Genomic DNA, 17,024 nt, shown 5'->3' on the forward strand with positions numbered 1-17,024 from the left:
GTGGCTTTTCAACGGCGAAGTACTGTGAGTGGACCCCTTCTAAAAATGCATGTTTTGATAGTAGAAATGCATACATGAAAAGCATGATTTGATGATTATGTTTTATGAAACGTCTTACGAGATAACATGCTTACTGAGGCTAGTTTGAATTATTACTATTTTTCCTATAACCTATGTTCTTATAGAATATCTGATGGATGATGATATGATATTTAGAACATGTTTAGAACACCTCTTTATAGTATAGATGATGGATGACTTTATACTATGAAGTTGATTTTCAATATATGTATGTTAACTAGTTTTGTACTTACCTAGTGGTCCTTTCCGCTACAGGACGTAGCGATAGATCCGGTCCGTCCCGGGCGACGGTTTGGTGTTGGCATAGGGCTTGGAGTGTGTTTCCTCTGGCTATTTAGCACAGAGATGGGGAGCCGGCATGGGGCCTGAAGTGTATTTTCCTCTGACTGTTTGCTCAGAGACGGGGAACCGGCATGGGGTCTGAAGAGTTATATCGGACATTCACTAGTGTGTATTATATATACAAGTTCTGATTTGAGATATTGCACAACATGCTAGGTTTCGGAAAACCTATGTTTATCATAATATATGTATTTTCATAAAACCTGGGGGTTAGTATGTTGATAACTGTTTTATTATATATATATATATATATATCAACTTGGTCCACTCATGTTTGTTTTGCGCCCCCTTCAGGACTTAGAATCGAGGCATACAATCCTGACGTCCAAGCACTTTCGCATCGGCATCTTCGAGTCCTGGTGGTGTAGGACCCACTCCTTTGTCTCATTCAATTTTATATTTTTTTCTTTTAGTGTTCTAAATTAGAGGTGTGCTCTGAATACGGTCCTTATTTGCATATTAGTTATTCTTTTATATTTACAAGCCTTATTTATCCCTTGTTTTCATCATTAGCACTCAATAAATGGCTTTCGTCACCCTCGGGTGTCGGCCAACACGTGCCTATCCTAGTATTCGGGGAATATCGGGGTCGGGGCGTGTCAAATCGTAAAGCTAAGATGGATCCTGACATCCATCATAATCCTCATTTTTCGTCGCCTTCTTTCTCATGGCAGAATTCGCATATCAGTGGGGCATGGATTTGTCAGGAAATAGTCTTTATTTAGATAGATTGACGTGCTATATTGTCACGTACGTTGTCAACCTAGACCAGTGATAATGTGCACTCTTTCTTTGATATGTGGGTCCATATTCATAGTATAGAATTGTATTCATTTTCTCTGCATTGACTAGACTTATGATACTATCGGTTGAAGGATTATTAGTTGTTATCATGTTGTGCCTTTGTCTATGCAGAACCGAGATTTCATATTACAACGTCACTAGAATACAAACCATAGTTGAACATAATAAAATAAACAAGAAATAAAGACACCGAAAAATTTACGAGTTTCGTCAAAATCCTGCCTACGTCCCCAGAGAGATATTGCTCTTTACTATGAGAATAATAACAAGTACACGATACACTTGAGTTAAATCAACATAAATCAAAACGAAACCCTTGTACACCATCTCACAGTATTTCACAAGAGCTCACCCAACCCCAAGATGCCACTCTTTTCTCTCTGATTTTCTCTCCTCCGTGTTCCCCTTCGGATGCTTACCAAATGCACAAATATTGCATCTAGTTAAATGCATACACCAGCAACCCATTAAATTGACCAACAACTAAGACCAATTGGTCTTTAGTTCACACGTGCAATCCTTGAACGAAGACTACCACGCCACAACCGAAAACAAACACATGGTCTTCAATTGTTGTCGTCAACACATGACCCATAATTAATCACAACAATTAAGTCTATACAAATGAATTTGTTTTGACATAAAAACTCTCTTTCAGCTTTCACCATCAAGTTCGGGATAAAATCTACGAAACGACCACTATTAGTTTTGTATCTAGTTATAGTTTCAACTGCGGAAGTAATAAACTACAAGGCAAAGGAACTTAAAAAGACCTTGCAGGTGTCAAGACCAAATGGGTTTGCTCTAGAACATACAAGTTTTCCTTTAAAAAAAGAAATCGATAATATACAAATTACGTAATCTTGGCATACGAATCTGATACTCGTTCCACATTCTGATAATATATACCACATGAAGTACAAGCTTGAATTCACCCTACGTCAAATGCATCTAAGTATAACTCAACGGTACGAAATAGTAAATGGACTGAAGTCTGTCAGACAAGTTATCAACTATACTGTTTTTATTTATCACGCAAATCGGAGAACTTCGACTTCCACATAAGCAAACAAGATTATTACGTACATGCCAATACTTAACAGTATGCTTATTCTAATCCAACATTTTATCTGCTCGCAGTTTGTTTCTGATCCGACACATCTCAGCCATAGCATCAATGATGTCCGACCTTTCCCTAGGCATGTCTGCGGAGCATGCAACACCAACTCCTAAGACTGAAATCAAGCTCTCTTCAAATTTCATGCGAATTGTTGTGCTAGCCTCAGTTAGATGCTGATTTGCACTCATCTCCCCTTCCTCTTTTTCTTGAATAAGAATCGGATCCACAATATCTAACACCTGCTCAGGCAGAGCTGCCTTGACATAGTTGTGAAGATTTGAAGATCCTTGAAACATGTCGCCGGTTGGCCTTTTTCCCGTAAACATTTCCAGCAGGAGGATGCCATAACTATACACGTCACCTTGTGGCCACACTTCATGCCCCATACCATACTCTACATTTGTACAAATGTTTTTATTTTAATACGTTAAAAAAAAAATCTAAATTATAGATGAATACTGAAAAAAAGTGAAAAGAAAGTGAGTATGTTTTACCAGGAGGAGTATAACCGATTGTTCCTTTAACTCCGATGGAGCTTGACTGATTACCAAAACCATCTTCAAGAGTTCTTGGAAGGAATCTCGCCAACCCAAAGTCACCCACATGTCCAATCATATCATTGTCGAGAAGAACATTGCTGGGTTTGAGGTCACAATGAACTATTGGCACTTGACACAGATGATGGAGATAATCCAATGCCATTGCAACATCTATCGCAATGTTCAACCTCTGCGAAAGAGTTAAGCTCCTTGGCCTCTGATCCGTATCAATACTTGTCTGAGCTGGATGCAACCATTCTTCTAAGCTCCCATTCACCATGAACTCGTAAATTAAGGCCTTGAAATCAGAACCACGATAGTCGAATCCGGAGCATGCAGAAAGTACCTTCACAAGGTTACGGTGTCTAATATTTTTCAGAGCCTCACACTCAGCCATGAAACTTTTGGAAGCTCCATGTCGATCGTGGTTGAGTACCTTGATAGCAATTGTTGTTTCACCTTGATCAAGTAAACCTTTATAAACTGACCCAAAACTTCCCATACCAATCAAATTGGCAGAAGAGAATCCATCAGTAGCTTTAAGAAGACTTTGGTAAGCCACCTTAGGAATTTTTTCAGAATCACTCGAAGGATCCTCCTTTTTTTTACTCCGGAAGCAACAAAAGTACAAAACAGCAAATGAAAAAAAGGCTCCAGAAAGCCCAGAAAGGAGAGAGATTACCAGTTTCAAGGTTAGGCTCAACCCCCTTTTGCTGGAATGTCGAAATTCGCATTTTGGCAATTGAAACTCCGGTATACCCCCACAGAGCTTTGTATTCCCTTGGATTGATGTGGCAGTTGCATTCCGAAAAACTCCTTCAATAGGTACTGCTCCCTCTAAATTGTTATAAGACAGATTCAAGGATTGCAGAAATGTAAAGTTCTCCAAGAATTTTGGAATTGTCCCTGACAAGTTGTTGCGAGCGAGAGATAAGGTTTCAATACCTCTTAGTGAGCTCAAATTTGATGGAATTGTCCCTTGGAAGAAATTTTCTTGCAAGTCAAGATACTGTACGGTTTTACAACTTCCAAGACTTGGAGGAATTTCACCAGACAACAGGTTTCCAGAAACATCAAAATGCTCTAGATTTATCAATTGTCCGACTTCCATGGGAAGAAAGCCAGTCAAATGATTTCGAGATAAATCCAAATGAACATATGAAGAAGACAGACGAATTAATTCTGGGGATATGATACCAGTGAAATTGTTACCACCAAGAGTTAAGTTCACCAAATTGGGACACTGAGACAAAGTTGAAGGGATGGTGCCCTGTAGGTTGTTATCCTCGAGATGCAGATGAGTTAGTCGACTTAAATTTCCAAAAGATGATGGAACATTCCCAGTGAGAGAGTTGGCTTCCATATATACTTCATATAATTTGGGAAGCCTTCCTATTTCAGGGGGGATGAGACCTGAAAACTGGTTGCCAGACAGCCATATGCTTTCCAGTTTATGCAGATTTTCCATCGCATTCGGGATATTACCAAATATACTGTTATAGCCTGCATAGAAGGATACAAGTGAAGAAGACAGGTTGGCTAAGCATCCAGGCAACGTACCCCCAAAGTTGTTTGAATTAATTTCCAAGTATTGCAAACCGGTGGCATTAGTCAGATCGCAAAGAAAGCTCAAATCATCACCAGTTCCCCAACTTCCAAGATGGTTCGAAGCAATGGTAAACCGCCCAAGATTATGTAAGTTTTTCAAAGAGGGGACTTCTCCATGCAGTTGGTTTTTGTGTATTGCTAGTTCAAACAGATTTGAGGCATTAGATATTGAAACAGGTATAATTCCACTAAACTGGTTATTACTGATGGCAAAAGTTTGGAGACTTGGACAGGAATTGCCCAAGTTTGAAGGAAAAGTGCCTTGGAGGTTGTAATTAAGTCCCACAGCAAAGGTTTCAAGAGAAGAGAGATTGAAAACTGAGGAAGGGATCGTACCAGACAAGTCATTTCCATCCAATGCAAGAAAATTAAAATTGGTCAGTCGACCAAAGATATCTGGAATTATGCCACCTAAATTATTACTAGATGCACTAAATATGTTAAGAGATGATAAGTTGGCAAAAGAGTAAGGGATACTTCCTGTATGGTGGTTGTATGCAATATTGAATTTAATTAGCTTTAACAAGGTGCCAAGCTCCTTAGGGATACTACCTTCCAACAAATTACCGCCAATATTTATGTAGTTGAGTTTAGAGCAACCTGATAAATTAGCGGGAATTTCCCCACTCAATGAATTATTTCGCAATCCCAAACGTTGCAACCTGTGTAGACGGCCAATTTCTGAAGGGATTTCATGGCTAAAGCTGTTGTTTGAGAGACTTAACACTCTGAGGAAACTCAAATTTCCAACATGTGGCGATATGGAGCCTCCAAGCTTCAAGGACCCCAGCATCAATGTTGTGACCCTCTTGTGGCGGTGACCGCAGGTAACGCCGTGCCATTGGCAAAAGTGGATGGTTTCGTTCCATGAAGTCATGACTCCAAAGGGGTCTGTGGTTATACAAGCCTTGAATTCGAGCAAGGCCAGTTTATCCGTCTCGTTTGATCCGGCGAGGGCCAAACTAAGAAATGAGTTCAGAACAAATGCATGCATGCAGAAATTTGAGAAGAAGAGAAGTGGTGAAATGAACATGTAAATCCCCATGGTATCAGTTTTGTGTGGAACTTTAGTTTGGGTAAGCTGCGTTTGTCTAGCAGCTTGAGCAGAAACCAATTTATAAGAATTCTTGTGAGGTAAATATAGGGAGGTGATTCACCCTTTATATAGAGCTAAGATGGATCTCAACATCTTTCATAATCCTAACAGTTTTCTTCACCCTTTCTCACGGCAGAATCTTGTATATCAGTGGGGCATAGATTTGTAGGGAAATCATCTTTATTTAGATGGTCTGACACGTTATATTGTCAAGTACGTTGTCAAACTAGACATGTGATAGTGTGCACTTTTTATTTGATATGTGGTCCAAATTGATAGTCTTCCAACGAAATAGTACTTGTTTGTTCATACTATACAAACTAACCTCCCTGCACCCACTCACGCGCATGCAGAAGGCTCTTTTATACTTACAGCGTTCTACACGCAACTTATCCAATTTAAATGTACATCTACATAGATTTGAACAGTGAATTAAATATCAAAAGAATGAATGTAACCTTATCATATTTTTGATGGAAGCAAAGTATCTTTGTACACATGGTTAGTGCAAAACTCAATTTCACAAGAAACTGTTTTCTCATCAGTTCAAATGGGAGTCCAGCGCTTTCTGTGGTCTTTAAATAGATTCTCGATAAAAACACTCTAGTTCCAGAAAATTGGCCAAATAAGATTTCAGCATCAATTAGACTATTATAAGCTCCATGGTAAGCTAGTTTTGTACCTGTTATTTAGTATTGGGATAAGGGTTATACTAAACAATGTTTTCACCAAAATTTAATGATAAACAGACCAGAATAGAAGTTTAACATGAGAGTCTACCTCTAAAATGATAATCCTACCATTCCCCTGCATACTTGATGTCTTTTAAGTCCACCTGCTAGATGAAAAAAAAAACACAAAACTGGTAACACAATTTGAACAAAAAGAGAGTTCTCAAACATGGAAAAATTCAATTTCATGTGAAAAAACTATGTTCTAATTTCAGGGCTTGACAATGGAATATTGGAATTTGCATTTCATTCAAATAAGTAATGATAAAGCAGAAAGGTAACATAATCTATGTCAATTTAATTATCCATCCAAAAAGACATTTGAACGAAGAATATTTTTAAGGATCCAAACAGCCATTAAACAAAACAATTAAAAGTAAAAACAGCAAAGCATTCGTTGAAGATATATATATATATATATATATATATTATATAACGTATTTGGTTCTTTATACCTAAAAGAAAAACATTGGCTTCGTTGTGTGCACTGAGTATGCATAAGTGTCGGAAATTTACAATCTATACAGACTCAAAAGACATTTAAAGAAAAAGTAATAAGAAAAATAAGTAGTGGTTTTACCTATACTCCATGTGTGGACTCCAATTTCCAATCACAACTCAAAATTCAAGAGGCCTATAAATCAAACATATAGGAAAAGATTAGTAAATAGAAAAAGAAAAACAACTAAAGTCAAAATAACATCTAACAAATCATTTAGAACCATGACAAAAAACAATTTTTGCATAAAGTAATTAACGGAATACCATCAGGTCATGCATATATACAACGTACCCAATTAGATAAGTAGCACATCAAAACTCTGCATAAAACTTTGCATAAAATTAAAGGAATAGAAAAACAAAAATTTGACACATACCCTTTTTTTGGTCTTAACCAACCTCATTCGAGAATCTTCATTAAACCCTAAACATCAATAGAAATCGAGGATCAGAAAGAATTAGACAAAATCACATATTTCAAATCAAAGATCAAAGCCGCCCAAATACCAAACTATCCATTAAAATGACTGAAAACTTAAAAATTAGATGTGTTAAGAAAAAACCTTATCGTAGGTCAAGCACCAGCTTCGAGGAATAAGAATCGAGACTCTAATCTCCTTTCATTCATCGAGATCTTCTTCACCATTGATACTCGACATTGGTTCTACTCAATTGTAGACTTCAGCAAAGGACTGAAGTAGCTGGACATTCACTCCATCCAAAGATAAAATAAAACATCAACATCACACTACGAAATTTGAAGTTGAATTAAATCTCTAGATTGATCGACAATTGTAGCTAAATTTTTTACAAAAACCCAATTTTGAATACAAAATTCTAAAATTCGAAACAATCCACAAAAAGGTGTACTATAACATTGATCAATCTAAATAGAACTACGTTAGCAAAGCAGACAATTGTATTCCCTCTAGGAATATTCTTCTTTTGTTACTTTACAAAGCTAATTTGTTTCAAAAGATTGAAAGCAAGTGGTTTTCATTTTTGAAATCCCACAACTTGAGTAGATTAAAGGGACAGTTTCTTCAATTGTATTGACGTGATCTAATGGTTAAAAACTATGTAAATCACCTAGATATCAATAAATAAAAAGTATATGGAAACTGAGAACTTACTTGAGCAGATAATGTTTTTAAGAGCAGTAAAAGTTTTGTTGGATTGAATTGGTTGTGAAGAGGCATTTCCTTGCTGGACAAAGCTATTTCCTTGCATGTTAAAATTATTAGGCTAACTTAGATTTACAATATTTGAGAATTGCATTTATACATAAATAATTACACATAGATAAAAATAAAAAGAATAAAGGAAGATAGAAAACGGGGAACTGCATGTATAGTATGCTTTTAGTGTCAAATATGACAGTAATGTTGTTAGAAGGCGAGCCAATTTCTTATCACTTTGTAATACCTGGTGAGCAGGAACTTGCAGGTGAGCTTGAGGTTGTAGTTTTGAAATCAAGAAGGCTAAGAATGATAGCGACACCTGAATAACTGCAAGGAAACTGAAATCCCATTACTTTCGTCGCAAGGGTTTTTAGGGTGAACCTTATAGAAATGATGTTTTGAATTTCATTTTGTGAACCCAACTAAAGGAAAATTGTAATAAAGTATGCTCTTGAAAATTCTTTCTATTTCAAAATAACATCTATATGGATAAACAAAAAACCAAAATGAAATAATAATTAGGCAAGAACCAAAAGAATGAAAACAAAAATGTGCAACCATAAGAAAAATAACAAAGGTGGATAACATAAGAGTGTTCTTTCTTTAGCTATTTTGTGGAGAAGCATTAAAAATTACAAAAAGAACAAAGCAGCACAATAAAATATAACATATAAAGTATTTAACACTATTAAACATGAAATACCACAATTTAGGGAACTAATAAGGCTTAGAAAAATTGATCCATATGCTTTGTATATATTTTGGTCATCATAAATCCACTGTAAAACAAAATTGTACGCTAAGCTAATTATAATTGTTGTAGTACACAGAGTTTGGTGTAGAGCAGTTTGATATATGACTAAAATTCACATAAAATTCGATATCCATGTAAAGAGTTCATGTTTGCGGAAGCAGAACCTCAAAAATAACTAACCTCATCAACAACCCTTCCATTTGAAAGATTAAAGGCTGCATCATTCAGGTTCAGACATGCCCAAAACACAATTTCAAAAACTCTGCCATCTCAAAAGTCACATTATCTATCAAATTCAACAACTGGGTAATCCACACAGATTGAAGAAACCCTACTCACATCCAGATGGAGATCTTTCAGAAGCAATAGAGAGTAGTCCTGTGGAAGATCAAAGCTGTTCTGTACAGGAAATAAAATAAAATTGAAAAAAATCAAAACTGCATCATTCAGCTTCACACATGCCAAAACACAATTTCAAAAGCCCTACTCACATCGAGAACATTCTAAAATGCATATATTTTCCTACACATACACTAGTTTCTAGGTGATTCGCGCACCACCATATCTTTGATTGCATGCCTGAAAACAAAAACAAAAACCCAATTCATAAAATCGGAAAATTAAAGAGTTCATAGCACTTGGGAAGAGCAAAGCTGTTCAAAACCCACAAACCTAATAGTTATTCTACATATACACAAAATCTGTTTAGTAATAAAAGCATTAAGAAACTAATGTAATTTTCAGCTTCTAACTCATTCAATTGTTCAACATATTGATGGAACTAATGTAATTTTCAGTTTCTAACTAATTCATTTGATAATATCATCCGAGTCAGAAAAGATAGAACACAAAAATGATTAGGATAAATAGAAAAATGATTAGGATATATAAATAGACAAAGGACTATCACAGCAAAACCAATTAGTTGGTGAAAAGTGACCAAGGAATTAGGACATAAAATGCCTGATAAAAAATATTGATAAGAGAAAAACAAAGAAACCGATTACCGTAAACAATTAAAATTGAGAAGAAAAGAGTAATACAACATATCACAAATGGGAAAGGACTTACCTTTACTTCGTCAATTATGGCCAAACAAAAACCCTAAACTGTTCCTTGTCTCTCAACTGTGGACTGGAAGTCTTAATGCATAAAAATCAAAACCCAAATTGAAATTCTAACCAACCCAATAATTTTTTACTTAAAATACAATTATTTTGGGAAAGCAATTGACTGCATGGGCTAGAATGTAAACTAAAGTACCGTAAGTAATTAAAAATGACAATTAGCCAAATTTATATGCACCCAAATGAGGGGGAAAGAAGAAAGAGAAAAACTTTAAGATACAGGGGCAATGGGGTTTGCAGATGATGAGCATTAATCAATGGAAAATGGCGTTGTTACATGAAATCAATTGTTGGAATTAAGAATATCTGGACATTGAATGTAATGAAATTGCAATTAACAGGAACACACCTGCATAGCCTTCGCTTGCATCTTGACATGCAGCTGCAAAAATCCGAACACCAATGCTTCCTTTTCCTGAAAGCCAAAAAGACTGAAATCAGACAGCATCTGAGCACACAGACAACCCCCCAAAAATTACAAAATAAAAGCAATTGGGGAAATGCTAATAGATTCATTTTCCAACCCTTATATCTATTTCCCCACAAAACCAAAAACAAAAGGTTAGTTTTCTCCTCTCCGAAGCAAAAGGAAAGAAAGAAAGGAAAAGCAAAATAAAAGAAAAGAGGCAGTCTAAACCTGATCGCCAAGCATGATAAGTACACCTACTGCAAAAACCATTTGTCAGATCATAAATTTGATAATGCTCAATTGTTGCATTCTACCACACTTCCTGAAATGACCACAGAATGCGACAACTCAGCATTATCAAAATTAACAAATCAATAGGCAATAAGCATACAATCTATGTGCCAAGTATATAAGAACAACAACAATTCAGCCAAAGAAGCAGACATCATATAGCATTTGAAATCTTTAAAGAGCTTGGAACTACTTCTAACTTTATTTATTTTTATTTTTTTTGGGGTTCAATTCTAACATCTGTAATTTAGAGCTTTGCTTCATGCACACTTAAACGAACCAATTAGCAAATAAATTAATTGCATATTTCATCATCACCCAGATACACATTATCAAGAAATATAAAAAATTGCATGTTCTCTTTCTTTAAATTAAGCGTTAAACGAAAATTACATAAAAACCAAAAGTTAAACAAAAGGAGCATCTGCAATTTATTCCACCCCTAAATACCAATTAAATGAACTTCATATCCTACAATGTGATCCACCTCTCTAAAATTTCCTCAATCTTAAATTTTTACCAGAAATTTTGAAACACACAAATCTGAATTTCTCAATTAAAGATTAAAAGCAAAAATCTAAAAACACATATCAAAAAACAACGGCAGTACCTCTGAAACTCTACGATTATAGTTCACCTTGATAGCAATCATCGAAGAGAAATAAGGGTCCAAATTTCTGTCACCCATTTGCAAATCCAAATTTACATTCTTCAACAGCCAGAACACAATAAACCAAAACTGAAATAGAAAAACTCACTAAAAAAAAAAATCTTCTATAAATATAATAAAAAAATAAAGCAAAAGTAAAAATCTCAAATCTGGGAGACTCATCTGCAAGACAGAGCACGAAAGGTAAAAGAAAGAAGATGTTGTGACAAACATTTGAGTGACAGAGCACGAAGTGGAAAGCAAGAGAGGAAAAAATTTGAGAAACAGAAAAGTGATAACAAAAGAGATAGCCCAGTGATCGAAACCAATTTTATGAATTTCGACAAAACGCTCAAACGTCATGGTGGCAGCAGCAGCACTGCCTGAAGTATCGCTACTGGTCAAAGCAGCAGCAGAAGAAGAAGATGAGGAGGAAAAAGATGGATGTTCATAATCGAAGAATTCGAAGGGATTTACCTTTGGATTCTTCGGCTTTCAGATGGAGTTTGCTTGTGTGTGGGCCTGCTACTTCGTTTGTAGGCGTGATGTTTCCATAGAATTTCTGTCAGGTTTACCTAGAGAGCAAAGCGAGAGAGAAAGCTCTCCAAATTTTGTGAACTCAAGGCCTGAGTTTGATTTTTGACAAAAATGGAGGCCATGGTAAAGAACTCTCGGCTCGCTCCTTGTCTGAGTTCTAACCTACAAGGAAAAAGAACAAAAGTAAGCCTTCTGTATCATGGTTTTCCCCTATCCTTTGAATCTAATCCTCTGATATTTCATAGATAAGACCTTGCAGGAGTCAATACCAAATGGGTTTGCTCTAGAACATACAAGTTTTCCTTTCTAAAAGGAAATCAATAAGAGACAAAATTATCGAAATCTTACATGAGAATCTGATATGCGTTCCAGATTCCGATAACATATAATGCAAGAAGTACAAGCTTGAATTCACCCTATGCCAAATTCGTTTTGCTTTTGGATTCCAATTACTACAATTTTTCCATCTTCCGAGTGTAAGCAAAAACAGAATGAATCGGGATTGAAGAAACCTAACTATCATATGGAGAACTTAATAGCATCATCATTTAGAGTTCCAATGGCTGCACTATGCCCGGTTTTACCTCTTCTCCCTTCTTAATTTCAGAGTTTGTCACCCCAAATAATTGCTTTTTAGAGGAAAATAATTTATAAACTACTATGAAGTAACCATAGGATGTACATAAATGGTTGAGATTAAAAGGTTAGGTAAGATTAGGAGAAAAGCCAAATCTGCTGAAAATAGTATCCAAAGAAGTTTGCAGTTTTTGTGTACAAATTTAAGTTTCCAGTCTGCAACATAGTTCTGCTATTATACGGAAAGTTCTTACAATTTCAGTTGAAAATATGTCCGCTTTTTCTTCATGTTTCATTTTAATTTTTTTTTTTAATAAAAGGTAGAATCGAAAGCAAGAATGAGGCAAGAAACATCTTTGAAGGATTCTTAGCTATAATTCATTTTATCGAGAGACTTCTAGTTATTTAGATAGTTTACGACAAGGCTATAGATAAGAAGCATTGTAGTTTTAATTGGGTTGGGTTAGAAAACTGAGAAGGAAACGAAGTGAGAATCCAAGGAACGCTCTTCTTAATGGAAATAGTGAAAGCAGGATGCATTAACATAAAAGAAGAAAACTAATACACAGTAGTAACATGATCATTCAAATTCTTGCATAAATCACTACCAGAATCAAATAAACTACCTTCTTGCTTAACAAAGCTCAATTATATTTCAGAGTTTTGGAAGAAAAACAAATATTCTAGTTACGTTACATTCTAACCGTTTAGTAGGTACTGACCTGAAGTTTCACCTCTAGCAATTTTAACATTTAACATGACCAAAGCTGAGCATGACATGATTATAGGTCGAAAACGCACCTCAACACACGACTACACTTTTGGCCTTCAAATTTTCATTAACATTTATGAGCCGAAAGTCACAGCAGGTTGAACTACAGTTGAATTGAAGTGTACAAATTCTTTTCAAGGTCAGTCATCCTTATTGCGCACCATGGATGCCTTCTGGTACCTCATTTTCTCAATCTCCTTGCCAAGAAAATCTAAAGTTGTGTCAGTAACATGGTTCAGGGTGCAGCCTGCATCGAGTATCATTTTCAAAAACTTATATGCATCTTTTAGCCGACCTGCTTTGCTATGAACTTCAATAAGTGTATTAAAAGTGACAACATCAGGATTTATTCCACTACTCTTCATCTGCTCAAAGAGCTTGTTTACTTCATTAATCCTGCTAGCCTTCCCTAGTGCATTAATCAAGGTGTTGTACATAACCACGTCAAGATAACCACCCTGCTTAATTAGCTTATCCAGGACAGAACTCCCTAGATCAGCTCTACCCAACTTCCCCAAGCCTTGAATTATCACATTGTATGTAGCCATGTCTGTGGGGCAGACCTTTTCTCCCATTTCATTGAGTACACCCCATGCCTCATTGAAGTAGCCCTTCTTGACGAACGAACTCATCATAGAATTATAAGTATAACTCATGGGGTTTGCACCAAGATCACTGAAAATCTCAAACAATTTGCATGCTATTCTTAGCTTTCCCTTGGCCAAGAATAAGGACAAAAAGGTATTAACCATGTCAATATCAAAAGTGCTTTCCCCATTCGCTTGAACTCTTTGCCCCTTGGACAATGAAAACAGCTGCGAGGAGTGGTTGGTGGACTTAAGTTGATTAGCCAATTGATCCATATGTGGAGATGATGACCACTGATCAGTATCGGTGGACAAATTCTTATCATCTTCTTTAACCCTGGCAGCCTCTGAATCTAGGTCTGCATCCATTGTTGATTCAGCAGACTTTATTAAACTCATAATCTCACTCAAGTCGCCTTTAATTGGGAACAATGGTGTAATATCCTTTCTATTTCTCTGCAGATTTTTCAGTGAAGCCTCCATATCAACCTTCCATTTAAGAACACTCGGCACTAGGTTACCATCTCTAATGTGCTTCATGAGCTTGTCCGTCCAATCCCACCGACCTTCTTTATACAGCCCAATCACAAGTGACAATACAGTAATTAAATTAACAGTAAAGCCTCTCCTTTCCATTTCTTCCACCAATCCTAGTGCTTCCTCAAGCAGACCGTCCTTACAAAGTTGCAAAACCACAATGCTATATGTTACACCATCAACAAACTGACCCTTCTTCTTTAAGTCACAAAATAGTGTGTACGCAGCCTCTGCCCTTCCATTCCTGAACAAACCATCCATGAGAATATTATACGGCCACCTCAAGGCTCTCACCCCATTCTGAACCATTTTCATTTTCTCAAATAACTGGCAGCCATCAACCTTCCTAGCCTTGAATAACCCATCTAGTAGAGAATTATAAACAATGGTATCCGGGATATATCCGTTAAGCTGCATTTCACTAAAAATCTTTGTGGCATCGTCTATTCGATAACACTTACAACACCCCTGAATAAGAGAATTCTATAGGTAATTGCGTCCGGCTCATGGCCGGAGCTCTTCAATTCCTCCCATACAGTAATTGCATCATTCACCTTCCCCACAAAGCAGAGCCCATGAACGAGGCTATTATATGTAGACAAATCCGGCCCGACATAATCCAAGTTAGAGTCTTCATTCCTCTGAACAGACTCAGACTAGTACCCAAATCACCCCAACACCCAAATGCATGAATGCAAATATTATACCCCCAAGTACCCATCTCAAACCCCTCGCTCTCTCTAAGCTTATTAAAAACTTGCTTAAACTCAACCCTCACTTCAGATTTTCTAAGAGCAACCAGCAACTCATTGCAGGCAATCGAATTCGGCACCTGGGTCGAATCCCCTCCCTCCAGAAGCTTAAACAAAATGGCCATGGCCAAACCCACCCGGTTTTTCCTAACCAGAGCAACAAGAACCGAGTTATACATATCGGTGTTCAACCCAGCACCAACATCTTCCATAATATCCAAAATTTCAAGCGCGTAATCGAACTTACCGGACCGGATAAACGCGTCGAGCAGGGCTTTGAAGGTCTGGGAATCGACCACGACGCCGTCCTCCTTCATGGAGTGAAGCAATTGAGGGACCTCGTGGAGGAATCCCGAGCGGGAGGCGGTGCGGAGGATGTGGGAGTAGGTGCGCGCCGAGTGTTTGATGTTATGCGTGAGAGAGCACCATTTGAAAAAGCCGAGTTTTTTGGAGGGGTGGAGGGACTGGGCGCGGAGGATTTGGAAGAGGATGGGCTCGGAGAGCGGAAGGGTGTGGGGGTCCGGGAGGTTGCGGGTGCCGGAGGTTGAGAGGGTCTTGGTGATGGTGGCCAGTATGTCTCCCAGCTGGGAGGCGCCGTCGTGGTGGTGGTCTTTGACCAGGAAAGGCCTTCCATGGCGCATTGCATTTCCAAAAACACACAGATTCTGACATTTTGAGTTCACAACTGAGAAGCAGATGCAGAAACTATATTCACTGGGAGGAGTCCTTCTAATTTTTCTTCCCTCCCTCCCTTTTTATTTGAAAATTTTAACACGTTAACATTTTATATTAATTTTCTTATAAAAACAATAATACAAAATACAATATGTAAGAAAAGAGAGAGAAAGGGAATAAGAATAAGAAATGAGATAATTCTCCTCGTATTAACTGTTTGACTGGTTTTACTTAGACTTGGTTGGATACTCCTTTTCTCATTGTTAGTCAGGCTCAGATTGTTGTTTGGGTCTCTCCTCCAATTTCATCCAATATAATCCGAGTGCTGACAAATTCACCTCAAAATCTTATTTCCTCACCTGCCTTTAATTAAAAGTTAAGTACTAATTTTATCCTCGTATAAAATGACATATAAAGACCAATGAAAAAAAAAAAAAAAAAAAAAAAAAAAAAAAAAAAGGAAGAATGATTGTATCAATTTTACTCATTGTCTTATCTCTGCATCCTCTCTCGTCTCGTCTCAAATTTGTATTGTTATGAATTATTTCTGAATTTAGTTTGGTAATCGGTTTTTAATTATTAGTCACAGTGGCTCTTAAATCAATGTCACTGTTTTGTAATAAAAGTTGCAAATTTTCACATTTAACCAACAAAACCTTTGAGGTAGGTTTTAATTTTTGGTTTGGTACAGTGCATTTGATTATGGTGTGGGATTTTTTTGAGTGGTGTAGATGCAGATGAAGGAGTGGATATTTTGGGTCTGTCAAAACGAAATTGCATTTGGTGTTTGTTATCGTAAGAACGAATTGTGTGGCTGCGTATTCGTTGTAGGTTTAGGTGTCATCATATGGGGAAGACTGGGTTTCTATGTGCATACATGGGTGATTTATTAATGATTTGATTTAGCTATTTAGGTTGTTTGGATTTGATTTCGTGAGCTTCTTAAGGTTGTTGCTTTTTTTTTTTTTTTTTTTTTTTTTCTTTGTGTCTGTATTTTGTGTTCTTTGACATGGGGTGGTCAAAGAGTAGACAAGGGAGACTGACAGAGAAGAGGAGAAGGAGAGGTGGTTGTGGGCAGGGATCAGTGTAGTTTCTGGAGTAAGATGCAAGGGAGGGCGAAGGAAAGGACTTCAATAGAGAATGAGTTTGCTTATCCCTCATTTCAATCATATTTTTGGAATTTTGATTAGAATAAAAATCGGAAAGAAAGATCTTGGCGATTAGTGAAGGCTTAGCTGGGTTTATGAGCACTCTTATATCTATTCTTCTAAAGAATTTAAATATATATTAAAGGTTATTTTTGAAAAAATAGTGGGTGAAAAAATGACATTTTAATTTTTAACTTTTTTTTGTGG

General features: G+C 36.7%; 1 protein-coding gene, 1 long non-coding RNA gene and 1 pseudogene across 2 annotated transcripts; all 3 read right to left on the reverse strand.

Annotated features, from left to right (window-relative positions):
- Positions 1–2,227: 2,227 nt before the first annotated feature.
- LOC137719610 (probable LRR receptor-like serine/threonine-protein kinase At3g47570) lies at positions 2,228–5,973 on the reverse strand. Its single transcript, XM_068458646.1, has 2 exons — positions 2,842–5,973; positions 2,228–2,741 (listed from the first exon to the last, which is right to left on the reverse strand). The coding sequence occupies exons 1-2, from the start codon at positions 5,537–5,539 to the stop codon at positions 2,341–2,343; spliced, it is 3,099 nt and encodes a 1,032-aa protein (XP_068314747.1). The 5' UTR covers positions 5,540–5,973; the 3' UTR covers positions 2,228–2,340.
- A 1,225-nt stretch (positions 5,974–7,198) lies between these two features.
- LOC137719613 (uncharacterized) lies at positions 7,199–8,332 on the reverse strand. The gene is made up of 4 exons (XR_011066419.1): positions 8,248–8,332; positions 7,956–8,045; positions 7,386–7,523; positions 7,199–7,246 (listed from the first exon to the last, which is right to left on the reverse strand). It is a non-coding gene; the product is annotated as an uncharacterized lncRNA (long non-coding RNA).
- Positions 8,333–9,649: 1,317 nt separating this feature from the next.
- LOC137719612 (pentatricopeptide repeat-containing protein At4g01570-like) lies at positions 9,650–15,712 on the reverse strand (annotated as a pseudogene).
- Positions 15,713–17,024: the final 1,312 nt, after the last annotated feature.

Source organism: Pyrus communis, chromosome 16 (genome assembly GCF_963583255.1).
Source record: "Pyrus communis chromosome 16, drPyrComm1.1, whole genome shotgun sequence".
Lineage (NCBI taxonomy): Eukaryota > Viridiplantae > Streptophyta > Magnoliopsida > Rosales > Rosaceae > Pyrus > Pyrus communis.

Coding starts and splice junctions, on each gene's coding strand:
- LOC137719610 (XM_068458646.1), bottom strand. CDS start 5,539: ATGGGGATTTACATGTTCATTTCACCACTTCTCTTCTTCTCAAATTTC. Junction 2,742..2,841: donor AATCGGTTATACTCCTCCTG/GTAAAACATACT, acceptor GTACAAATGTAG/AGTATGGTATGGGGCATGAA.